Source organism: Hyperoodon ampullatus (genome assembly GCF_949752795.1).
Source record: "Hyperoodon ampullatus genome assembly, chromosome: X".
In the NCBI taxonomy this organism is placed as follows: domain Eukaryota; kingdom Metazoa; phylum Chordata; class Mammalia; order Artiodactyla; family Ziphiidae; genus Hyperoodon; species Hyperoodon ampullatus.
This window is the reverse complement of record NC_136913.1, coordinates 107,712,953-107,739,831: the sequence shown is the minus strand read 5'-3', so window position 1 is coordinate 107,739,831 and position 26,879 is coordinate 107,712,953. Positions and strand designations below refer to the sequence as shown.

Sequence of the window (26,879 nt, the reverse complement as noted above, 5' to 3'; positions counted from 1 at the left end):
AAGTGAGCTGAAATCTGAAAGATAAGAAGGAATTAACCAGGTAAAGAGTAAAGAGATGGGAAGGAGAAGAGGGAATGATATGTACAAATATCATGAGGTGAAGAGGAGGATGACATCTGAGAAAGTGGAAGAAGTACAAGGTTGCTGGAGGAAGAGAGTAAGAGGCTACAGAAATAGATAGGGAGCCAGATCATACAGGGCTTTGAACAGTATATTAAGGACTTTGGGATTTACCCTAAACATTACAATAAAGTACTGAAAGGGGGTGATGTGGTTAGTTTTATCATATCTTTGGTGGCTATGCAGAGAATGGATTGGAACGGAACAAGATTAGAAGCAAGGAGACCAGTTAGGTTACTGCAGTCATCTAAGCCAGGGATTATTGAAAGAGAAGTTCCTTTAGCATTTGTTGTAAAGCCGGTTTGGTGGTGCTGAATTCTCTCAGCTTTTGCGTGTCTGTAAAGGTTTAAATTTCTCCATCGAATCTGAACGAGATCCTTGCCGGGTAATCTTGGTTGTAGGTTTTTCCCTTTCATCACTTTAAATATGTCCTGCCACTCCCTTCTGGTTTGCAGAGTTTCTGCTGAAAGATCAGCTGTTAACCTTATGGGGATTCCCTTGTGTGTTATTTGTTGTTTTTCCCTTGCTGCTTTTAATATATTTTCTTTGTATTTAATTTTTGACAGTTTGATTAATATGTGTCTTGGAGTGTTTCTACTTGGATTTATCCTGTATGGGACTCTCTGTGCTTCCTGGACTTGATTAACTATTTCCTTTCCCATATTAGGGAAGTTTTCAACCATAATCTCTTCAAATATTGTCTCAGTCCCTTTCTTTTTCTCTTCTTCTTCTGGAACCCCCATAATTCAAATGTTGTTGTGTTTAATGTTGTCCCAGAGGTTTCTGAGACTGTCCTCAGTTCTTTTCATTCTTTTTTGGTTATTCTGCTCTGCAGTAGTTATCTCCACTATTTTATCTTCCAAGTCACCCATCCGTTCTTCTGCCTCAGTTATTCTGCTATTGATCCCTTCTAGAGTATTTTTAATTTCATTTATTGTGTTGTTCATCGTTGCTTGTTTTCTCTTTAGTTCTTCTAGGTCCTTGTTAACTGTTTCTTGCATTTTCTCTATTCTATTTCCAAGATTTTGGATCATCTTTACTATCATTACTCTGAATTCTTTTTCAGGTAGATGCCTATTTCCTCTTCATTTGTTAGGTTTGGTGGGCTTTCATCTTGCTCCTTCATCTGCTGTGTGTTATTCTGTCTTCTCATTTTGCTTATCTTACTGTGTTTGGGGTCTCCTTTTTGCAGGCTGCAGGTTCGTAGTTCCCGTTGTTTTTGGTGTCTGTCCCCAGTGGCTAAAGTTGGTTCAGTGGGTTGTGTAGTCTTCCTGGTGGAGGGGACTAGTGCCTGTGTTCTGGTGGATGAGGCTGGATCTTGTCTTTCTGGTGGGCAGGTCCACATCTGGTGGTGTGTTTTGGGGTGTCTGTGGACTTATGATTTTAGGCAGCCTCTCTGCTAATGGGTGGGGCTGTGTTCCTGTCTTGCTAGTTGTTTGGCATAGGGTGTTCAGCACTGTAGCTTGCTGGTCGTTGAGTGAAGCTGGGTGTTGGCGTTGAGATGGAGATCTCTGGGAGATTTTTGCCGTTTGATATTAACATGGAGCTGGGAGGTCTCCTGTGGACCAGTGTCCTGAAGTTGGCTCTCCCACCTCAGAGGCACAGCACTGACTCCTGGCTGCAGCACCAAGAGCCTTTCATCCACACAGCTCAGAATAAAAGGGAGAAAAAAGTAGAAAGAAAGAAAGAAAGAAAGAGGATAAAAGAAAATAAAATAAGGTAAAATAAAATAAAGTTATTAAAATAAAAAAATAATTATTAAGAAAAAAAGTTCTTAAAGTAAAAAAACAAACAAAAAAACACGGACGGATAGAACACTGGGACAAATGGTGAAAGCAAAGCTATACAGACAAAATCTCACACAGAAGCATACACATACACACTCACAAAAAGAGGAAAAGGGGAAAAAATAATAAATCTTGCTCTCAAAGTCCACTTCCTCAATTTGGGATGATTCATTGTCTCTTCAGGTATTCCACAGATGCAGGGTACATCAAGTTGATTGTGGAGATTTAATCCGCTGCTCCTGAGGCTGCTGGGAGAGCTTTCCCTTTTTCTTCTTTGTTTGCACAGCTCCCGGGGTTCAGTTTTGGATTTGGCCCCGCCTCTGCGTGTAGGTCACCGGAGGGCGTCTGTTGCTCAGACAGGACGGGGTTAAAGGAGCCGCTGATTCAGGGGCTCCGGCTCACTCAGGCCGGGTGGAGGGAGGGGCACGGCGGCGGGGCGAGCCTGCGGCGGAAGAGGCCGGCGTGACGTTGCACCAGCCCGAGGCGCGCCGTACGTTCTCCCGGGGAAGTTGTCCCTAGATCCCGGGACCCTGGCAGTGGCGGGTTGCACAGGCTCCCTGGAAGGGAGGTGTGGAGAGTGACCTGTGCTCGCACACAGGCTTCCTGGTGGCGGCAGCAGCGGCCTTAGCGTCTCATGCCTGTCTCTGGGGTCCGCGCTTTTAGCCGCGGCTCGCGCCCGTCTCTGGAGCTCCTTTATGCAGCGCTCTTAATCCCCTCTTCTCGCGCACCAGGAAACAAAGAGGGAAGAAAAAGTCTCTTGCCTCTTTGGCAGCTCCGGAGTTTTTCCCGGGCTCCCTCCCGGCTAGCCATGGCGCACTAACTCCCTGCAGGCTGTGTTCACGCCGCCAACCCCAGTCCTCTCCCTGCGCTCCGACCGAAGCCCGAGCCTCAGCTCCCAGCCCCTGCCCGTCCCGGCAGGTGAGCAGACAAGCCTCTCGGGCTGGTGAGTGCCTGTCGGCACCGATCCTCTGTGCGGGAATCTCTCTGCTTTGCCCTCCACACCCCTGTTGCTGTGCTCTCCTCCGCTACTCCGAAGCTTTCCCCCTCCGCCACCCTCAGTCTCCGCCCGCGAAGGGGCTTGTAGTGTGTGGAAACCTTTCCTCCTTCACGGCTCCCTCCCACTGGTGCAGGTCCCGTTCCTATCCTTTTGTCTCTGCTTTTTCTTTTTTCTTTTGTCCTACCCATGTACATGGGGAGTTTCTTGCCTTTTGGGGGGTCTGAGGTCTTCCGCCAGCCTTCAGTAGGTGTTCTGTAGGAATTGTTCCACGTGTAGATGTATTTCTGATGTATCTGTGGGGAGGAAGGTGATCTCCGCGTCTTACTCTTCCGCCATCTTCCCCCTCTGCTGCGATTTGAATTTTGACTTCACTTCTAACTAGCAATGGTGGCTATAGTCAAGTATTTTAACCTCTTCTCAGTTTCCTCATTTGTTAATTCAGGATAATACTAATACCTTGCTCAGAGAGTTCTTGTTAGGATTAAATGCATAATGTCTGCCAAGTGCATAGCATAGTGTTTGGCACCTGGTAAGCATTAGAGTAACTTTTTTGTTGTTGCTGTTGTTGTTATTATTATTTTGGTAAGGATCAGAAGGTACCATAATTTAATGTGACATTTAGTGGAGATCAGCCGTCAATTTGTCCTCATTATCCCTGGTTGGAGCTTGGCTCCTGGTTTTAGAGAACGTTCTAGTGGAGCCAGTCTCTTGGGTTTCAGAAAGCATAAATTAAGGTATGGCTGGAAATCGCAATGTGTTGAGTTGTGTGCACATGTGGCTATATGTACATAAATATGTACCTATTAATCATTTTTATTAAGAGGACCCATTGCTTATGGTGCGTGCCATGTACTGGTTTTTATGTTACTAACAACTAAAAAGAAATCACTCATTTTAGAGGAGAGAAGCATATTAACTCTTTAAACAAGTAGGGGGTGCTTTTTATAAATTACTTGTTCCAGTTGCCTTAATGGTGCCCTAGTCACCCCCCCCCCCCCCAGTAATGTATCTCTGAAGACTAAGTAGTTTTCTGTCACCTCACCAAGAGAACTAGGATATTTCTTTTTTAACATGAAGAGCCTTGGGAGGTCGTGTGGATTTTTTCCCCTTATTTAAATTAATGAAATATTTATGTATGGAATCATGTTGGGAATGTATATAAGTGCATAGTAGACATAAATTGCTACCTCTGCTTATAAAAATCCAGTGTCTCTTTTACATGAATAGTAGTAGTAAAAAAAAGTTATGATAAAGGTTCTTCCAATCTTTTACATACCGAGTCTAATTTTATACTTAAATTATTCTACTAATTCTTAATGTAAAGGGCTTTTTTATTGAAATGTGAATTTGGAATCCAGTTGCATTTTTAATATACCAGTAGATAATATATATTTCAATTTCATATATGAATAATTAGAATTCCAAATGGCCTTTCCAGTTTTCTTTTCACACTTCTCCTAAGGCCCATTTGAATTTTACATAGGTTAAGAAATAAAACTGATTTCCTAGATGAGTGAAAGTTATCTTTCCATAATTTTAGCGTAATGCTAAAATTAAACTCTTCACAAATCGACTGTTTTAAATAACCCTGCCCAGACTTGAAATTCTTTTTTTTTTTTTTTTTTTTTTTTTTTTGCGGTACGCGGGCCCCTCACCGCTGCGGCCCCTCCCGCCGCGGAGCACAGGCTCCGGACGCGCAGGCCCAGCGGCCACGGCCCACGGGCCCAGCCACTCCGCGGCATGCGGGATCCTCCCGGACCGGGGAACAAACCCGCGTCCCCTGCATCGGCAGGCGGACTCCCAACCACTGCGCCACCAGGGAAGCCCCAGACTTGAAATTCTTAGAGCAACTATTATTTGGTATTTAAATGGGGCACCCTATCCAGAATGTACTTTTTTTATTGATTATATATCATGAAGTAGAACAGTGATATGCGTATCATTTTATAGATAAACTGTGGAATAATTCAGTTTTTCTCTTCCTCCCCCCTACCAAATTCCAGTCACTGCAGGCTAGCCTCCCACTTCCTCCCCTGCACTCAAGATTATTTTAACCCCTCAAGTATTTAGCCAAAAATATTTTTGGAAGCAAAGTGAATACATATAGCAGGGCCATATGTAGCATATCTCAGCCTAGCTTCCTGAGGTCCTCAACTTCCCTGCTGGAGGATGCACAGAAGACATTGTTTTCACATAGTAGGTTCAGGTGTTACAAGAAGCTAAATTCCTGCGTGTCACTGCTTTCATACACACAAGGTTTAATGAAGCCTCTGGAAAGACCTTAAATTAATACCCAGATGAAATACACAGACAATAATACACAGGTTAATATACAGATGAAAATCTGTGTAACACTGATACTGAGTTTGGTCTGAACACCATTCTTACAAATTTATTCCAAGTAGAATATGAGCTCCATGATGGCAGGGATTTTTGTCTGTCTTGTTCGTTGCTTTTTCGCTAGTACCTAGAACAGTGCCTGCCACATTATATGGTTAATAAATATTTGCTAAAAAAAATGAATTTTCTTACATTCTGGATGAAAACTCAGAGCTCCAGAATTTCCAGGATGCTTCATAGATTTCTGAAAATTTCTTAAAATTTGATTATTTGTGTGTAATGATTCTGACACCCTTACATATAAGGCACAGTAAGCAGCATGGGATATAATTTGAGACAAGTAAGGCCCTTTGCAAACTGGCCCCTCTACCTATACACCTATAGCATAGACACAGCAAATCATTTGCTATTCTTTGAATTTACCATTTCCTTGCACATACCTTTGCTTTCCTCTCTGCTAGAAATGCTCTTACCACCTTTTTAACTTGCCAGAGGCATATTCATCCTTTTTTAAGGTGCGACTCAAGGTAGCATCTCTTCTCTGAAGCCGTTCTCAATCTTCCAGGCAGGAGGAGTCCCTCACGTCCCTTGGACTCCACAGTACTTTATGCATAAATTTGTCATGGCGTTTACCTCCTTGTCCTGTCATCATTTCCAGGTCTGCACTAGATTGTCAGCCCTTCAAGGGCAGAGGACCTGTCTTTTTTCCCTTTCTTTCTTATCTGCCTGGATCATATCATAGTGTATATCACACAGTAGGTGCTTAATAAATGCTTATTGAATAACTTACGAACTGAGTGTATGAAAACTAAAGGTGGGAGTGTTCTATTAAAAATGATAATATATAATTTGGCATGAGTTTGGAAAAAGTAAGTGTACTAAACCTGGCTTAGATTTATCAGATTTGCTAGCACAGTGCTGTGATTTGAGGTAACTGGCCACACAAAGGAACAGTTGAAAAAGAAAGAGAATAAACAGATGGAGTTAAAGTTCTAGGCAAGGAGGTGACACAATAAAAATAATGGATGCTGGATATGGAGTCAGAGAGGCTAACGGGCAAGTGGGTGGACAAAAGGAACAGATGTTTCCAAGCAGATGTTTTGTCAATACAACATCAAATCACTGTTTGGCTGTTTGTGTAGGTTGATTTTTTTCTCCCAAGGTGATGATTTGGGGACTGAATGGAGTCAACTGTTCAGGCATTATGTAGACTCATATTATATCTGTCCTTATATCATTAATGTCATTGGGCAATTCTCATAGACTGATTCACCCGCATATCTTTCCAAAATCTGTAAAATGAACACAATTGCATTCGTGTATATAGATTGACCATTGTTTTTTAAGTGCCTGAAATGTTTGTTTGCTTGTTTGGGTTAAATATTTAGGCCAACGTTAATAAGGAATTGGGCCATATGAATGTCCAATTCAAAAGCATTAATGTTATTGTTGCTGTTTGTATTTGCTTTCTAGCTTTAAGAGGTTTTGGAAAACACATTTTGTAGAAATCGCCTGCGGTGTTAGCACTAAATGATAGCTAAAGAGAAGCATGCCTTTATCTTAAGTTCATACCTCCTTGATAAATTTAAAATAAAGAGAAACTTCCTCAGCATTTAATCAGAAACTGTGGAATATTTTGAACTCAAAGCCATTCTCTGAATGCTGTACTACATGTGAAGTTCTGAATGTAGATCACAGATTTAGCCTCAATCTATTTAGCTTGAAATGGTAATGCTACCTTGTAAACAGGAAATGCCCCCAATTTTGATCTGATGGTCTCCTCTGGCGGGGTGATAATGTGATGAAGTAATACTCCAACACGCATTTCCCAATGAATAATATTCCTCTCAATTTTGTTAATGTTAAATAATTTCAAAACTCAAGGCAGCTGCTGTGAGCTAGGGATCTAAACACAGGAGAGGCCAGCGTTTTATTTGTCCGCCTGTAGACACAGATGTTGTTTGTGTTGTCTGGAAGCCTGGAATATGCTCTAAAATATCACTGTTATTTTCAGTGACTTAAAGTGCCATGATGGTGATGAAGTGAATCCATAAGAATTTGTACAAAGTGAAATAATACTTCAAAAGGTACAAAAATATGTTAAACTCTTATAAGAACAATGAGCTTATATATGCATAGTTTAAGGATCTCTTTTTCATACTGTCAGTAACAAAGGAAATGCTCATTGCCTCCCAGCTGCCATATCCCTCAAAGTATTTTGGCGGCTGGCTGTGAAAATCCAGATGGAAACAGCAGCGAGGTGAATGAAACCTGGGAAGGCGAGAAGCAGGAAGTTCTAGCATGAGCCACATGCACACTGTACAAAAGAGGAAAACTAGGCTGTGAATTCGAATGTGCTACTTATAACTTAACATGCTGTATAAGGTGATTAGGACTCAGTGATAAAATTGTTCCAAGTTGGCTTTGCCACTTGGTATCTATGCGGCCTTGGACAATTTACATAAGCTCTATTTGAGCCTCAGTTGCTTTATTTAAATGATAGGGATAATAATAACCTTTCTCACAGGGCATACTATGAGAATTATATAAAGTAATATATGTCTTGGGACCTGGTACATTGAAGATGCTAAATTTACACCTGGATGTGATCTTGGTGGCCTCGGCCTGCGGCGGCTTGAAGCATCATCTCAGTTCCCCGACCAGTGACTGAAGCCAGGCCGCGGCAGAGAGAGCGCTGAATCCTAGCCACTAGACCACGAGGGCCAGTGGCTGGTTACAAGGCCCTGGCTCGTCTACTTTGGAGAAAGGAATTTCAACAGAAAGACGGAAAGTAGTGAAACAAGTAAAGTGTTTACTAGGTGGAAAAAAGCACGTGTGGATAGATACATATGGGCAGGCTCAGAGAAAGAGTCACGTCTTTGTGGTAGTTTAAATCACTTATATGGAGGCAATTCTTCCGGGTTTCCTCTGGCCAATCATCTTGCTTTGCCAGGCTCTGTGTCCATATTTGGTCTCAGTCAGGGCCCTCCCCTGTGTGTGCATGCATCTTTTAGCCAGATGGATTCCAAGGGTTTCTGGAAAATAGACCAAACATAGTATGGTCTGGCGCCCCCTCCCTTCTCTGACCTCTGAGGAGCTTCCTGTGCATGTGTAGTCTGGGAGGTCTCCTTGACCTCAAGAAGGAGAAATATGTGGTCTCTTTATCTTTTATCCAAGCAGGACTCAGTTCCACCTTGCTCCTGCCATTATCTTTATCTTGGCGTATCAGCCTGGGGCCCATCTATCTCCTGCCTCAGATGTACTTTTTTTTCAATACATAAAAAAAAAAAGCAAAAAAAAACCCCTGCATGTTCCTTGGTAGCTTGAGTTCCATCCGCTTGTGCCCTAGGACTGGAGAATGTGTGCTTTGAAATCAGAATTACTAGTCCAAGTGTTTAAGTCTAAAACCTTGTACTTTGTCAGTTACAAATGAATTTCCTGGTACATGGGGTAGATTAGTTTCTCAATTTCCACAGCAAATAGAGAATGGCCTTTCTTTCTAAATATAGGTTTGTACAGGTAGGATTGTAATGTAAACACAACTCTCAAAAATAATTCTATTAGTTCAGTTGAACTGTACTTTAGAATGAGGTCAAGACTGGCCCTGATTACTAGAGTATTTGACTACTGTGCTACTGTTTCTGTGTAATAACCTATTCTACCATTGACTTTATATACACTATGCTACTAAAGAGCCCTTGTAGAAATTAGTGGTAAACAAAGGGGACATTACTAACCTCCCATTAGTGAGAGGTAGCTTTTGAAGGTTAGGGCTGCATTTGCACTGAGTTAACCATTTCCTCTCATCTAAGTCTTCTTTGAAACAAATAACATGCATTTGGACAGAATAGTTAGCCAGGATTATGTGAGAAATCTATAGCCGTAGACTAAACAAAGGCAACTAGCCTGTTAAGGTAGGAATGGCAAATGTGTGTCACTGGTATTGAGTCCACCTGATCTGTCGTGGTACTTTATCGCTGAGCTCAGATTGGCCCATGAATCCTTCCTGCCACATTAGGATCATACCTAATTTGTTGATCATGTTTGCATCAGTCTAACAATCAAAGCATTCAGGAATTTTAGTGTCCGGAATCGAAGTCCTTCTGATTTCACCATAATGAAGGCAAAATGGCAGACAAGTCAAGAGAAATTCACCTGTGATTCCCCTCATTCATGGTGGTTTGTGAACACAGATTGGTTTTTCAGTCTTATCAGTTATGTTACTTTGTTTCACTGCTTCCAGTGTTCAATTGTGACATTTGAATTAGGCAACCAAAACATTCTTGTCTTCTCCATTTTCTAAAAACTTGCTTATTAAGGTATAATTAATATACAATAAACTGTACATATTTATAGTGTGCAATTTGGCAAATTTGGACCCACAAAAGCATCACCACAATCATCATAGTGAGCATATCGATAACACCCCAGAGTTTCCTCTTGCCACTCTGTAATGCTTTTTCCTCTACCACTCCCAACCTACTCCACTCCCAGGCAACCTGGGATCTGCTTTCTGTAGATTAGTTTGCATTTTCTAGAGTTTTACATAAATGGAAGCATATAGTATGTAGACTTTTTGACCCTTTAAAAAAATCCAGCATAGCTTGATATTTACCCATGTTTTTGTATGTATCAATAGTTCATTCCTTTTTATGGCTCAATAGTAGTCCATTGTATGGATATATGAGAGTTTACAGTTATTCACCTGTTGATGGCTATTTGAGCTATTTCCAACTTCTGGCTGTTACAAATAAAACTGTTGTTTAGGGGCTTCCCTGGTGGTGCAGTGGTTGAGAGTCCGCCTGCCGATGCAGGGGACACGGGTTCGTGTCCCGGTTTGGGAAGATCCCACATGCCGCAGAGCGGCTAGGCCCGTGAGCCATGGCCGCTGAGCCTGAGAGTCCGGAGCCTGTGCTCCACAGCAGGAGAGGCCACAACAGTGAGAGGCCCGCGTACCGCCAAAAAAAAACAAAAAAAAAACTGTTGTTTATGTACAAGTCTTTGTATGGACACATGATTTCATTTCTCTTGGGTAAATAGTTAGATCATATGGTAGGTGTATTTTAACTTGATAACACGTGAAGGTCTAATTAGCCCTAGAACAAACGTTGCACTCCACCCACCTAACAAAGCTTAATAGCAGGACCCAAAAGGATAAAACCGTTGCCAAGTATGGACCACACACCAAAACAAAGTTCAATAATAGATATAGGAATGCAAAACCCTTTTTGCGTACTCTACTCAGTGCTCACGAATTATGAGATTTTTCACTCTGGTTGAGAACAGGGACTATTGGCAGTCCTGTTTCAGATTTGCAGCCCTGTTTCAGATTCAAAGTTGCTTCCTTTAATCCTTTCAGATGGTTCTTTCTCCAGTCTCAAGTTGTTTCCTTGCATCCATGTGCTGTTCCGGACTCCGGTGAACATCCAGGGGGACCCTCTGCAGATCTCTGGAATTTTCTTTCTCTGCAGCTCTCTCCTCTTTGGTACTCTGTACTGCCAACTCTAGCTGTCTTGGCTTTCCCAGACTACCAGGTCCGTCTCCACAACTCAGAGAGACTGCCAGGCTCTCCTACAGTCTCCCTCCCCTGTGCTAAGGCCTGGAAACTCTTTGCAGGCAGTGAGCTGGCGCACTCATAGGGCTCATCCCAGTTGTTTCCCACATCTCAGGGATTACCGTCCTTTTTTGCCCAATGTCTGAAAACCATTGTTACATATATTTTGTCTGGTTTTTGTTGCTGCTGTTTCAGGCATGAGAAGAAATTTCGTCCCTGTCACCCTATCTTGACTGGAAGCAAGAGAACATTAAATTCTGGAGAATTCTTCTCCAGAATTTAATGTTTTTCTCTAAACATGTTTTTCTTGACTGGAAGCAAGAGAACATTAAATTCTGGAGAATTCTTCTCTGGATAATTCTTCTCCAGAATTTAATGTTTTTCTCTAAACAATTCAAATTCAGAAGTCCCTGATGAGTATCCTAAAATTTCTTTCTACAACTTTTGCCCATTTGGAAAGTTTCTTCTATCTCTGGGGAAAAAAAAAAGACACATTCTCTGAGTTCATGAAAACAGAGTCTCTCAGAGGAGCCACCTATTTACTCCAGGACACTCTACAAATTTGCCAAGATGGTAATTTCTTTCTGGTATATGGGATGGAACCAATGGGTAAGAAGGACAAAAGAAGTTTTGACTCAAGTCAGCTGAGAGATCGTCTTCTACCAAGGCTTTGTGGCTGGTTTGATCAAAGGCCTCCCAGTTCTATACCCTAGGGTATATTTTGAAGAATTTTAATAGGAATTAGTTTCCCAATTCTTTAAGCCAAAAAGAATAGTGAGGACAGCTTCCTTGGTGAGACTATCTCAGTCAGAAGATGGTACAGAGAACTTGTTCCGCATTAGTTTAAGATTGCTATAAATTGGTTTTTTTCCCTAAATCCACAGCCAGTGTGTTGCTGTCTTTCTCTTTCTGCCACATTTGTGGAGCATCAGTCAAAATGCATAGCTAATTTACCAAAATAGCAATTTTTCAATTTGCAGTGGTAGGCATTGTTTTATGTTAAATAAAACCATCTCATATGTGTCAGAATTGGATTCAGGAATTTAACCCTTTCAAGAGTGGTTTCATATTAAGTACTGACTTTAAAACTTTGGTATTTTATGCTCACTCCTTGCCTAGAATTATTCTAAGGCTGGAAGGGATGGCAATACTACCTTATATTTATATGTTCCTTCACAGATCATACAACACTTTGCAGAAATTATCTCATTTGATTTTGAGAGATACTAAAAAGTTTAGAAAACTCTAGGATTCAGAGGTCTGATTCAGGAGGTAATACAGATGATATACATATAGAGAAAAAATATAAAATCAAGCTTAAAGCCATGTAGTAAAGAATAGAAATGCTATAAGGAAGGATGAGATTATTGGGAGGAGGGAGAAGAAAGTCAGAGAATACTTTGTGAAGGTACTGACCCAAACTGGATATTAGGAATTAGATTGGTGAAAAATCGGAGGGCCATATTCCAGGTGGTTGACACAACATGTCCAAAGATACTGAGGCACAGATAAATAGGTCATCTTTGAAAGATGGTAACAGGAGTCCCCTAATGGAGCAGAATGTAGTTTATTCAGTAGTTCTTTGTGGACAGTGACTCTGGTGCACAGTTCTACCTTGACATCTTTACTGAACCATCACAAAATAAATGCTTACGGATTAGGGTAGAATGTTATAGAAGTCACATTGTTTGCTTTTAAGAGTATGTGTTTGAAGCACTCTCAAGTGTTTTTAGTGGTCACCTAACTTTTTAGCTCACTGTTCTCACTTCTCTAGATGAAATTGTGCTGCAGATTAATGCAGTTTAACACACACACACGTACACATACAAATACATACATTAAACAAACAGCTTCACATACTTTGTGAACATAATGAAAATATGGAAGTATACATGGAAGACCACAGTGGTCAGTAAGGATTCAGGCTCCAAAGTGATATGAACAGCCAGAAAATTGGACCAGCACAGGTAAGAAATGAGAAATTTTTAGGGCCATTGAACATCATGCATTTTCAGTGTTCAGTAGCCCTGAAAATCTCTCATTTAGGCCAGGAAGTCTCAGTCTCATTTGAAATGTTGAAATAAAGAGAACGTGCACAGGTTCTCATTGATCTAAATTTCTGTTGAAGTCCAGGACCATCTTTTCTAGTCCTTGATTCTTTTTCCAGACTCTTGTTATGAAGGGTATAGAGCAGGCCTCACCTTTTTTTATTGTAGTGGTAACTGCTGTCTGAGTTAGCTTCAGAGCAAATTCTCCCATCTTATGTGAGTACTGTCTAAGCTGGACCCTGCACTAAGATGAATATTAGTTCAAGGAAATAAATAGAAGTTGTTTATTCCCACATCAAATTTCCTTCCTTCTTAGATTGCTGAAGGATATTTTCATCTCTTTCTAAATAAGATTGGAGTCCCTTTTGATTTCTTCTAGGTTCCTATCTCATCTCCTTTCCTTTTGACTTTATGCTATAATTCTGTGTCCTTCTCTGGTTTGAGCCATTTTTACAGATTTGCAAATCAGTATACTTTTTTTAACTGTTTACTTTATATTGGAGTACAGTTGATTAACAGTGTTGTGTTAGTTTCAGGTGTACAACAAAGTGATTCAGTTATACATATACATGTATCTATTCTTTTTCAAATTCTTTTCCCATTTAGGTTATTACAGAATATCGAGCAGAGTTCCCTGTGCTATATACAGTAGGTCCTTGTTGGTTATCCATTTTAAATATAGCAGTGTGTACAAATCACTATACTTTTGAGAGCATCTTTTTTTTACATTAACATAGTCTTTTAACTATGTTCTGGGATGGCTCCAGTTAGCCAATATCGGTCACAAAGGATGAATGTTTATACTTCGGGCTTTTAACTCTGCCAGATTTTTTGCCTTACTTTTCACTATACTGACAGATGGGGAAATCTTGAAAATTAAATAAGGCAAAATTGGTAGGTCCTGAGTACCGAAATAATGGGTGCATTTGGAACTGTGAGGGGGGAGATTAGGCTTCAGGAAGCTTAGTTATTTAAGTCATCTGATATCCACAGGCTCCAGACTTGCATGTGGGAGCACTCCATCTCTCACTCTGGTGCCCCAGAAAAGGCTGATGAGCCCTGAGCAGAAAAACAAAGGTCAGGTCTGGGTGGTGTGCCTTTAATACTCCGTTGTCATTTAGACCTTTAAAAAGGCTCTCTGTGATACTTGCCAAAGGACATGACATGGTCCTGTTAACTCACTCTGCTTAGTGCCTAGTACAGTACTGTGCATTTGATACAGCTTTTTCACAAAGTAACAGAAGAGGAAATTAAATTGGGCTGATTTTCTAAGACTAGGAGAAATCAGAGATGTCTGTTTTATTTTGTTTTCTTGACTTGAAATTGAGTGGGTGTTCAGCAGAGCTGTGTTTAAGTAAACTTAGATGAACTGATTTGTTTGACAATTTGATATCATTTCCCCTTCAAAGCCCCCAAACTGAGAAATATAAAATGGTACCCAGTTGTGAAAATTATCTGCCTCCTGTCTAGTGTTGCTCCTTCCTTCCTTCCTCCCTCCCTTCCTCCCTTCCTTCCTTCCTTCATTCCTTCCTTTGTATTTCTTGCTTAAGACTGTAATAACTCATTGTATTTTTCCCTAGAGCCAGTAATGAATTATTAGTGGGTCTGTAGGGTTTTTTTAAATTAATTAATTAATTTATTTATTTTTGGCTGTGTTGGGTCTTCATTTCTGTGCAAGGGCTTTCTCTAGTTGCGGCGAGTGGGGGCCACTCTTCATCGCGGTGCGCGGGCCTCTCACTATCACGGCCTCTCGTTGCGGAGCACAGGCTCCAGACGCGCAGGCTCAGTAGTTGTGGCTCACGGGCCTAGTTGCTCCGCGGCATGTGGGGTCTTCCCAGACCAGGGCTCGAACCTGTGTCCCCTGCATTGGCAGGCAGATTCTCAACCACTGTGCCACCAGGGAAGCCCTGTAGTATGTTTAATTGTGTGAATTTCTATTCACTATGCCATAGAGTGCAGTTTGTAATAGCCATGTTTATAAACTGATAATTTCATGTTTGATGAGGAACTATTTATTAAGTAGACTTTTTACATGATATATTTTATGTACTCGGGTTATTAATAATCTTGCAATTCACAATGGATACCTAGGCTGTATCAGTACTTTAACATAGCAAGACTTGTAATCATGACACAAGATCTTACTTAGCTAATGTGACTGATTATCTTTCACAGTAGAAGTATGAGTAGCACCTTGACTCATAAAACCACTAGTTCTTTTCCCATTCCGATTTGAAAATATTAACCATTCCACATTTTGCCATAACAGGCTTAAGTTATAATTACAGAAATTTATAGAGGTCAAGGGAGGTCACCTAGAGATCTGTTTCTAGTTGGACCTGAACATTTTGCAAATGAGAAAACTGAGGCTCCAAGATATTAAGTGACTTACCCAAAAACTGCATGGCTAATTAATAACAGCTGTCTTTGCATATAGTCTGTAAGGCTTGTTATGCATTACAGTAATTAAAGCTAATAATTTTATCCCCTCTCCCTCTTTCTTATTTTGGAAATGGACTACACTCTTTGGAAGTTATATTCCAAATCACTCAGGTCATGGCTAAGATTTACCATGCTTTTTGGCCTCCAGTTATTTATTTGGAGTGTGATGACTTAAAGCTCCGTTTTAAGAGGAAGTGTCGATGGGTAGCATTTAAAGAAAAATAAAGTCTTGAGCTCATCAGAAACTCAGAAGTTCTAGAAAAATGCTGATATAAGTATTACTTTCCCTTTCAAGTTCTGATAAATGACTTCTCCAGGCTGAACACCTGAAGATCAAGCCCTAGATTCAGAGAGAATATACAATAGTTCATTTTATTCAGCACTCCATAGAATTTAAAAAAAAATTTAAATTATTAGCATTAATAGAGGCCTAAAGTGATCCTTCGTGCCAATCCACTCAATCTAGTCATATGATTTCCAACTACAGAATGTTCCCTTAGCTGCTGAAAGCTGACCAGTGATCAGTTTCATCTTCAGTTTCCCCCCTAAAACTGGTTTTCGAAAAATGGTTTTCAATAATGTTCCTAGGAAAAAAGTGCTCCCTAGAGGATCAGTGAGAAATCATGAGTCACTTAGCCTTGATTGCCTCTTGACTTATAAATAAGCAAAACAGAATTTTGACTACCTTTTTGTTCATATTACATGTGCTTTCTTCCACTAGGAGGAAAAAAGCAGGGCCTCCTTCTGGCTCAGAGACCCTTAGCTCCACTCTCTTACTATCTGGTGGGGTACAATCCACTAAAAAAACAATTATAAAGGTATAATTGAAGTACAATAAACTACACATACTCAAAGTGTACAATATGATAAACTTTGGTATGTATACACATGTGTGACTATTGCCATAGTCAAGATAGCAGATATTTAGATCATCCCAAAGGTTTCCTTGTGCCCCTTTGTTCTCCATTTCTCCCTTATTGTCTTCCCCAGATAACCATTGATCTACTTTCTGTCACTATAGGTTGGTTTGCATTTTCTAGAACTTTATTTAAATGGAAGCATGCATTACATACACATTCTGTTGGTCTTTTTTCACTCACTTATTCTGAGGTCCATGCATCTTGTTATATATCAATAGTTCATTTTTTTTGACTGAGTAGTATTCCATAGTGTGCATATACCACAGATGACTTATCATTTCAGCTATTCATGGACACTTGGGTTGTTTCTAATTTTTAGCTGTTAATGAGTAAACCTTCTGAATAACCTCGTACAGATTTTTGTGTGGACAGAAATTTTTATTTCTCTGTGATAAATGACCAGAAGTGCCTTGCTCTCCTGTTAAATTTAGCTTCACCTTTTTAGGGAACTGCCAAACTGTTTTCCAAAGTGGTTGTACCATTCTACTTTCTTACCAGCAGTGTATGTAGTTGCTCCACACTTGGTGTGATCAGAATTTTTTAGCCGTTCTGGTAGGTCTGTAGTTGTATCTCATTGTGGTTTTAGTTTGCACTTTCCTAATAACTAATGAGGTTGAGCATCTTTTCATTCATTTATTGGTCATTCCTGTATCTTTTTTTGTGAAGTATCTCTTCAAATCTTTTGCCCATTTTAAAAACTGGATTTCAACTCTTTATTAATTTGCTCAGATTTTGTCTCCTACAAGGCTGCAAAATAGGTTTTCCTTACAATAAGAATTAAATACATGTTTGTAAGGCCCACATACATCATTCACTTGGCAACATCTGTGTCTGCTTACTCCTGAAATGTAGTTTCTCATGTTTCCAGTCTATCCATTTAAATCTTAGATATTCTAAGATTATACTTACATTTCTCTTGTGACTAGCTTTTTGGTAAGAATAGATCTATAATAAATCCATTGAACTTTATCTTCTCTAGGGAATCTGTAGCATTTTAGGTAACAAGGTTATATGTGCAAGGCTAAAAACATCCACTTATGGTGCTTTGTAAGTGCTTTATAGAAAATGCATCCTGTGGGAATTTTGAACGCCGCCAAGACATTTGTGTATTTAAGGAAATAATTTACAATGGTAACATTGATTTCAAGAATGGGAAGCGAGGCTGTTCAATGAATAACACTTACTGTAAATAAGTGAAACTTTTCCTTTTCTTTCTTTCCTTATTTATTTATTAATTTCTTTCTTTATCATTAAAAAATGAACAACTGATAACTTACTTGCATTGTTTCATTCAAAAGTTATTTATCAGCAAGGCAGTGTACTTTTATCTGACTGTATCTAAGAGAATGTGGGGTTTAGTCTTTGTATTCAAATCATAGTTCCAATAGAAATCTTATGTAACTTTTTTATCGTGTTACACCACATTTCCTTACAAGGGAACAAATCCATGTTCAAGTTTCTTTTTGAATGGGAAACAAATCTCTTTAACAAAGAGGGATTGTGCTTACATCCATCAGTGGTTATTTTTAAAAACTTCTCTGTTATTACCTGAAATGACAGATTAGCCATGTATTTATTTTTATTTGCTCATCCTTTTCCAATGAATGTCTTTACTATGACTCAGATGCTCATATTAAAATCTTTGGAAAGTCTCATCTCATATGCCATCGTATGAGTGAAAATAAATGCAAGTGTGTAAATTTATTTCCTAAATATTCCTAAAGTAAATTTAATTCACTAAAGTAAATTTAATTCCTAAAGTAAACTTAATTCCTAAAGTAAATTTCCTAATTAGTGCCCTGAATCCATGGCAAATAAAGGGGGGGTTGCGGGGGGGGGGCGGCAGTTCACAGTAATTCAGTTCAAACACTTTCTTGCTAGTGTCTCCGAATAGAATTTGAGCTGTTGTTGAAAAATCTTTGGTAATGCCACAATAAGGTTGCTCTCTCACTTCTCCCCTTTTCCTGGCTCCCACTGATTTCAGAGAAATCTCTAGAGAAGCAGTTTTCAAAGTCCCTGGACAAATAGCATAGGCCTTACCTGGGAACTTGTTAGAAATGCAGATCCTCTGGCCCTACTGCAGACCACCTGAATCAGACACTGAAACTGGGGGTGTGGGGAGGGCAGGCCCAGCAGTCTGTGTTTTCACACGCCTTCCAGGTGATTCTGAAGCATGCCAAAGTTTGGGAACCACTGGTCTAGGGGAATGAAGGAAGTTGTGAATGCAGGCCTCTATAAAATTCCTTTCCTACAGCTCCAAGCCGACAGGCTCATGATGAGGTTGCTGTAGCAACAACTGCACAATAGGATTGGATAATGAAACTTTGTGAAATTAAGAGGCATGAATATTAACCAATCCCATATTCTAGATCACTAAGATTTATATTGGGCAAAATGGATTTTTACTTTTAGCCTTATGTCAAGAAGCACAGTTTCATAAGGTTTTATGTTTGACAAGTGGAAACCATGCCATTTTTTAAGGATCACTCCTATAGAATTTAGACAATTTTGATAGAAAAATAGAATTACTCTTAAAGACATTCATCACAGGACTTCCCTGGTGGCACAGTGGTTAAGAATCTGCCTGCCAATGCAGGGAACACAGGTTCTACCCCTGGTTCGGGAAGATCCCACATGCCGTGGAGCAACTAAGCCCATGCACCACAACTACTGAGCCTGCGCTCTAGAGCCCGCGAGCCACAACTACTGAAGCCCGCGTGCCACAACTGCTGAAGCCCGCAAACCTAGAGCCCGTGCTCCGCAAGAAGAGAAACCACCACAATGAGAAGCCCGTGCACCACAACGAAGAGTAGCCCCCGCTCGCCGCAACTAGAGAAAGCCCGCGCGCAGCAACGAAGACCCAATGCAGCCAAAAATAAATAAATAAAAATAAATAAATTTATTTTTAAAAAAGACATTCATCATAGAAATCATAAGTAACATCCTCAACAGTGACATATAACCCTGAAAAAATTTATAATTGACTTTTCATAATAAAATATAGTAGCTTTATTTACCTGTAATACCTGTTTCAGAGAACACGGTGCTGGGTACCTAATGGCTGTTGAATAAGCATTAAGATTTGATTTGTTAAACCCTTGTTTGGCAATTACATGTCACAAAAATTGCTATTTTAAAAAATATATTTGTATTCTGTACTCTTCTTTCTAGTATATGGTCAGTCTAAATTCTAGCACTTTCTGTATTCAAAGAATTAAATTCATTTTAGGGTTTGCATTTTATTGATATGTGCTAAGGATTAGATGTGCTCAGTTAAGCTTCTTCCTGGCCAAATGACATACCCTGTCTCTGATGTCAGTCTGAGAAAATCCTATATAGTGTACAACATCCCCGGATTACCTTATCTAAGTATTACATGGACATTTCAGATGATATGTCTTGGCATGTGGTCATTTTTCATTAACTTATTAAGGTCTGTTAAAGCATCTTTTCCCCTTTTTGACACCTTGCCATAATTGAATGCAAAATTGACTGTAAGACTGAATGAATGCCTGATATTCATGCAGTAAGTTGATGGGACTTCCTTGGTGTCTAGCAGACACCATGCCCAGATGGGTGTTTTAGGAAAAGGGGCTCTGTTGCTATCTAACATTGGCTATGGACAAGTGACATCTACCCTGTGGACTTCATTTTCCTCAACTGTAAACAGAAGGGATTCATTACAGCATCTCTAAGATCTTAAACATTTTATGATTCTAAGGCTTAGGGGGAATTGGGGGGAGAATCCAAGCCTTGAAGCACTGCTGAGGTGCAATATACGATTGAAAGTTTTTTTATGTATTTCTTGAAAGAATGAATGAAACAGAATAATTAGCATAAAGTCAGCCTCATACTTCTTTGGAGACCATGGAAAATAGTGATATTAAGTACTCATAATTTTAGAGTTTAGACTAATGTGTTTTAGGAAAAATACTTTCAAAAAGTATACTTAATGTTTTTTCCTCAGAGTTTTCACATTGAATTATTTATTCTTAACCCTAAGGTGTATTAAGTACTTAGAAAAGCCAATAATTTTAATGTTTTAAGCATAGGTATGCTCTGCAGATCATATATATTCTTCCTAGAAGAGAAATATCTTTTAAGGGACAGCTCTCTACACTTTATGCTCCCCTGCACTCACTTATTTCATTACATTTGTGCAACCTAAAATTGTAGGTATAAAGCTATTTTGGGCATGCTTTTTCCAGAACCTTGTAAGAATCAACAGGAGTATAATTTTAAGCTACAGAAATGCAAAATAAGCACAGAATCCTAGCTACCATAAATATAAAGGCCAGAATTCTAACTTGGCAAAAACACATAAATACTAGCAATGGGGGAGAGGGACATAAGGACAAAAAGGTCGAATTTTACCGGGTATTTCTGTATGTTTATAAACCTTTTCTCTGAACGTTGTGTCTTCTCAGAGATGGAATTTTGTGAAACCCCTCACACTCTGTGCTCTGGCTACCAGACAGACATGCACAGTGTTTCTCGGCATGGCTACCAGCTAGAGATGGGATCCGATGTGGACACGGAGACAGAAGGTGCTGCCTCACCTGACCATGCGCTGAGAATGTGGATAAGGGGGATGAAGTCAGAGCATAGTTCCTGTTTGTCCAGCCGGGCCAACTCCGCATTGTCCTTGACTGACACTGACCACGAAAGGAAGTCTGACGGAGAGAATGGTAATAGAACTATCTATATTGTTTACATAAAACCCAGAGAGGATGCAGGTTTTAGCCTTTGATTTGTCTTCCTTCCCTATGTCTGCCTACCCTTCATTTCGTCTGCAGAATGGAGATGCAGGTTAGCAGGGTCCCATGGACAAGGCATGTACCTAAGTATCTGGCAAATAGACACGTTCATTTACAATAATAGACGAAGTACTTTTTATTTCTGGTGATTCCCCCAAAGGAAATAAATCCCATAGAGTCAGCAATATTGTGCATGTCTTATTCATTACTCACCTTTTATTTTCATCTTTATTTTCCAGTGCAATCCTAGTGATATTTATTTTAGAAGTACTCATGTCATGTATTTTGGCTTTGTATCAATATATGAACAATGAGACAAACAGCCGTATAGCAAGCTTTTTCTGTATGTGCTCTCTATTTTGATTCAGATTAACCTGTCAAGTGTACAGAGAAAGGCAAATTAACCAGATTGGACTGAAATGATTTAAAAAAACCAGAAGGTGAACATCAGCCATTTGCCAGACAATAAGTAGTAACAGCAGTATCATTAAATTGTAGTTATGTATTATTTTCTTACAACTTTTAGAAATGGAAAAGTTTTGTCATTTTGATTTGTTGGAAAGAGGTTAATTTATTTTGTTGTCTGCTTTTCTGTCTCTACCGAAGAACAAAGTCCTTTCATAAAAATCACATTAATGCTTATTAAACACATTAATCTCCTCCTCATTCTGTTTGTCTAAATTTCATAGGTCCCATCACCATGACCACAAAGCCTGGTCTGTTAGCAGTGGCTAATGAGTATTTTCTCAGATGTCAGAGAGGTAGCCAACAGCCCTGTACCTGCAGCTTTTTCTGTTCTATCCTCCTCTGCCTCCTTCAGCCTGTAGGAGACATTGGCCACAAGGATATAATCAGGAATGATATTTGTAATATCACTAAATATCCTATCACCACATATCCTTGAGGGTCTTGATATTTTAGGTTTATTTTCATGTATGTATGTATGTATTGTTGACTTAGGCGAAGAGTGTAGAGGAGGTGAAGTGTGGAAGTGAGAAGGGAACATATTTGATCTATGTCATGCATATTCATGTAAGTGAAGCAGCATTAGGATGGAAGTTGGGAGACCTTGGACTAGTCCCTACAGTTTTTGGGCTTCAGCTGTCAAACAGGAAAAATAACGACCAAATTTATGTGAAATGGGGTGATAGAGGCTCTCCTGTATTTCAAAGACTTATTGTTCTTCCTCATCTCACTCCTGACATAAGGAAGTTATAGCCAGTTCACTGGGTTGAAACATTAAAATAAAAGAAAGGAATTTCCCCGTAGGGCTCCACCATTCTTCTACTCCTGCAAGACCCTAGGTATGGGGTTTCTTCTGGGGTGATGAAACTTCTGGAATTAGATAGTGGTAGTAGTTGCACAACTCTGTGAAAATACTAAAAGCCACTGAATTGTACACTTTAATAAGAGTGTGAACGTTATGGTATGTGAATCGTATTTCACTGAATTTGTTATTTAAAAAATACTACTGGATGAAGGGTAAGGATTGAAGATTGAAGAATCCCAGATGACTTGGACAAGGATTAATTAGTAAAAATGTTTGCTATTACAGGTTTTAAGTTCTCTCCTGTTTGTTGTGACATGGAGGCTCAAGCTGGATCTACTCAAGGCAAGTGTTTCCAAATATTTGACGACAAATTATTTTACCTCACCCCATCCCTGAAACCCACCCTACAACATTCAACCCTGCCAGTCTGATAAACAACACACAGGCCTGGTTAATTAACCTGTCAAAGATTAGTTTATTGGTAGCTTGTTGGTTTGCTTTCCTCTGGAAGACTTCATGTATGTGTATGTTGATAGTAATGAGGAGGTGTGGGGGGGAGCTAGGTAGAATAGGGAAACATTGATTTAGCATGAGGGCAGAGATTTACATCAGGTTGGGTTGGTTTTGGCCTCATGACTTTCTGTTGTATCAATACATTATCTATGATTTTTAGCATGACTCTAGCCATTAACATAGTATAGTTCAGATACTGTCATAACTTTACACCTAGCAAATGGTCTTGGTCTTTTCCTTCCGATGCTCTGGCTTGACTTAAGAATCACACTATACCCATGTCATCAATTATAAATAACACCTTCAGATGAAGGAAATGTCGTTCATTCTTTTCTGTAGACCTGTTTTTATACTGTGTCATTCCTCAGTGAGGGGACATTGGTGTCCTTTTATTTTTGCCTTGATTGTGCTCACCGGGCTTTGCCCCTTTGCAGAGGGATACTGAAAGCAATATTTATTAATGATTTTAATGAAAATCAAACACTTTGTGGCAGAGGGAATCCTCACATCTGACCACAGGGCAATGACTCAAAATATGTAAGGAACTGGGGGAAATGGATCAGAGGGAAGATGTATTAGAATCAGCTTCATCAAAATGCGCATTATCCTCCCCTTCTTCCACCATGAGAACTGCTTACTGTGATGAGCCACTATACGCACTGTGTTCACGTGCCACGTCCCTTGGATGTGTTAGGAACCTTCAGGAATGTTTGGGGCTGTTCAGTTTCGTTTCGCCTTCAGTCTATAATCAGCCATCTACCTTGATCATGTAACACTATTTACTGAGACAGAGTTGGAAGACTCAGGAGTAAAGGCCGTGTATCTTTTCTTTTCTCTATAGGTTTATTTTCCTTATGATTTATCTTAGGAACTGGATGCGCTACCACAAAATTGGGCAGGGCACCAATATAAAACTATGATCCACTCTGCAAAAAATTAGTCCTTAACTGTAAGCCTCTTTTGACCCAATGTGCACCTCCAAGGAGGATTTCAATAGAACATAGTGATTAAAAGTTTGTATTGTGAAGCCAGACAGCTTAGATTTAAATCCCAGCTGTGTGATCTTGGGAAAGTTGTCTAAAGTTTCTGTGCCTGAACTTCATCATTTGTAAAACAAGGAGAATATTGCTATCTACCTCTAAGATTTTGTGATGATTGAATAAATTAATGTATATAAAGGTTTAGAATACTACTTGTAACATATAAGTACAATAAGAATGTTCACTATTCTTACTGATCAGCACTTCACAATTTCCAAACACACTTTTAATATCTTTATCTCAGTTCATCCTCCTGACCCATCTGTGGAATGATTCTGTTGTTATCAACATTTTACATAGGAGAAAGAGTTAAACAGCAATTCAGAAACAAGTTAGCCAAATACAATTGATTGTTTTCCAAATAGCCACTTTTTTCCTCCCTTGTATCATGAATGAATATAAGATATGAACTTGAACAACTTTTCTCTACTCAGAGTTCTGTAAGTTTCACTCTGCTCCTACTAGTAATTTTCAGTAAGGAGTATACAGTTTGGAATCTTACGACCTAGAGTAAGATTTCACCAATTTAGATTCCAAAAATTTTCAGTCAGTGATAACCAGGCCTGGCCTGCCTTCAACATTTCCATAGATTCTCACAGAGGAGGTTTGAGTTGAGAGTGTAAATGGTTTTTCTAAAAAAATGTTAATTTGAAAAAACAAGTTATTTTTAACGAATTAACATTTGTGTGCAAATGTGGCTATTTATTTCCCGTTGATCTCATACATTCATGAAAGCAGGCCTAGCAAGGAATCTATTTCAGTAATTTGAGTTTCTATATACTATGTTTGAAAAGAGTAAATAGCTTAAAATTTGGGGGATTTATATACTTCACTACCTCAGACTCCATGCCACTCCATCCCTGTGTCTCAGTTAGTGTCAATGACATTTTATTTTGTTTCTGTGTTCCTATATACATTCTGATTTTTAGATTATTGATGAGGCAGTGGGCACAATATCATGGATCGGTTTAGGATGATTTAAGCTTCACTCCTGTAAATTTGGGAGAGAAGTGAAGATAGGGGAAATTGTTAATTTGGGTGTTTTGTTCAACTGAGAAAGATTCTGAGATGTGATTTCAAAGACACTTTCAATTCTATCCATCCTAGGCTATAATGTCTTGGATTTTCTACTTATATTTCCAAAATCATGTCTATAAGGACTTATTTCTTTCATTTAATTAATCGATCAAGTCTTTGAAAATATTTATTTTTTCTCATTTTCGTAAACTCTATTTGGTTACCCTTAATTGAATTGAAGTTTCTGATATGCTTTAACCCATGAAAAATTAAAATAAATAACCTTCCATTTCAGTACCGAAACAGACTGAGAGGTCTGCAGTGCAAGGAAGGGAGAGCAGCAGGTAACAGAAGAGAATGTGGATTTCTCGTCTTTCACAGGGCAATCAGAACACTAATGCACTTTATTTCCATTCCCTGAAATTTGTCCTAAGTAAACCCTTTGTTGTCTGTTGACGCTTAATTGGCTGTTAGGAAAAATGCAGATTTACTCAAGTTAGCTTCAGCCTGAGGCCCATGAGCAGGACACTTTGATATCAGTCATAATACTTTATTCATGTTACTCCTTTTCTACTCCCATTCCACGTTACTACCAACCTTACTATTCATTATAGTCTAATACTTGAGTTGTGTATTTTCTATCTTCACGATGGTTTTTAATAAGTACTAGATAGGAAGCTACCTGAAGACAAAGCCTGGTTTATTCCATATTTTTGCTTCAGTACTTAGCCACTGGATCTGGAGCCCAGTAGGCACTAAATAAATGAAAAATATGTTTTGCTCTGAGGGGAAGAATTAAAACTGAGAGATAATATATTTTGTAGATCTTCTCTAATAGAAGTGCTACAGTGGGTCAGACCTCTGGTCATCTAACACACAACTCTGCCTCTGACAGGTGATCCAGTGGGCTTTTCTTAGAAGGATTTCGCAGTCCTACTTGAGCATTAACCTCAGTGATTAGGGTGTTCCTCAATAATTACATTTGACTCTACATTAGGCTGGAGCAAAAAACTGTATCAGCAGCTAAATCTGAATAATCAATTTCCAAGAATGTGTTTTTCACATATGGCCTAAATGAAACACTTGGATTAGAAAATGTGAAAACGAAATTGCTTATCAAGAAGCTAAATAGAGGGAAATAGGTAGAGAAAAGACATTTATAACCTTTAACTAATAAAGTATAAGTTGCAAAGAAATTATTTATAGCTATGCTCTTGTTGATAATGCTATTTCTGTGTAAGCAATATTTATTGAGCACTTACTCTTTGCCAGGCTCTGTATTGGAGACTGGGGATATATAAAAGATGACCAGTACACGATCTCCACCCTCAAGGAATTTACAGTCTAGTGGGCAAGATTGATGCCCTATTAATTAGGATTGTTTATTATTATTTATTATTGTTATTGCAGGTAACAGCTTGAGCTAGCTTAAAGAGAGAAAAACAAATTCATAAAAAGGGCATGTGAATGCTTCATGGGACCAGGACAAAGAAGGAACTAGATTTGAAGAATTGCCTGGGCTTTGCCTCTTGCTTCTGAATCCATTTCCTTCAGTCCTGTCTCTGCAGATTTACTTTCTCTAAATCTCCATCCACAAGGCAGGCATAAAACCTCATACAGTTCTCCAGTTTATATTTCTTCTGTTCAGGAAAGAAGTTGAGATTAACTGGATGTTTTTCAATGCCGTTTCTAAATTCCAATGAGACATTAATTTTCCCAGCTTGAGTCAGATGTCTACCACTGGTCCCATCAGCTACAACCAGGGAGTAAGGTCAGCAATACAAATGTTGCTTTCTGGGAACCCATCCACTGGATTCTTGGAGCAGTTTGCAATGCAGGCGGTCAGAGTCAAGTGAGCATGTATACCCAGTGAGGTCTACCAGAGAAGATAAAGAGCTAACTTTAATACGATTTAGTTAGTACCCTGATAAAAAAAATATGTGCAGCTTGCTATGAGAACACAAGGGATGTGAAGTCATTTATTAAAGTAAAAATTGTTGTATTAATGCAATCTAAATAACAATGTTCTCCGGACGGTGAGTGATTAAGAACATGGACTGTGGTATAAGATAGA

At 39.3% G+C, this 26,879-nt stretch overlaps 1 protein-coding gene across 3 annotated transcripts in view; it reads left to right on the top strand.

The window, feature by feature from the left end:
• Nucleotides 1-26,879, top strand: part of TENM1 (teneurin transmembrane protein 1) — a gene marked incomplete at both ends in the record, with an annotated part of 582,495 nt that overhangs the window by 63,606 nt on the left and 492,010 nt on the right. For all 3 annotated transcript variants that reach the window (XM_079727499.1, XM_079727498.1, XM_079727497.1), the window contains 2 exons: nt 20,636-20,896; nt 22,521-22,577. In XM_079727499.1, coding sequence (XP_079583625.1) covers nt 20,636-20,896; nt 22,521-22,577 — 318 coding nt within the window. The remainder of the gene's footprint in view (nt 1-20,635; nt 20,897-22,520; nt 22,578-26,879) is intronic.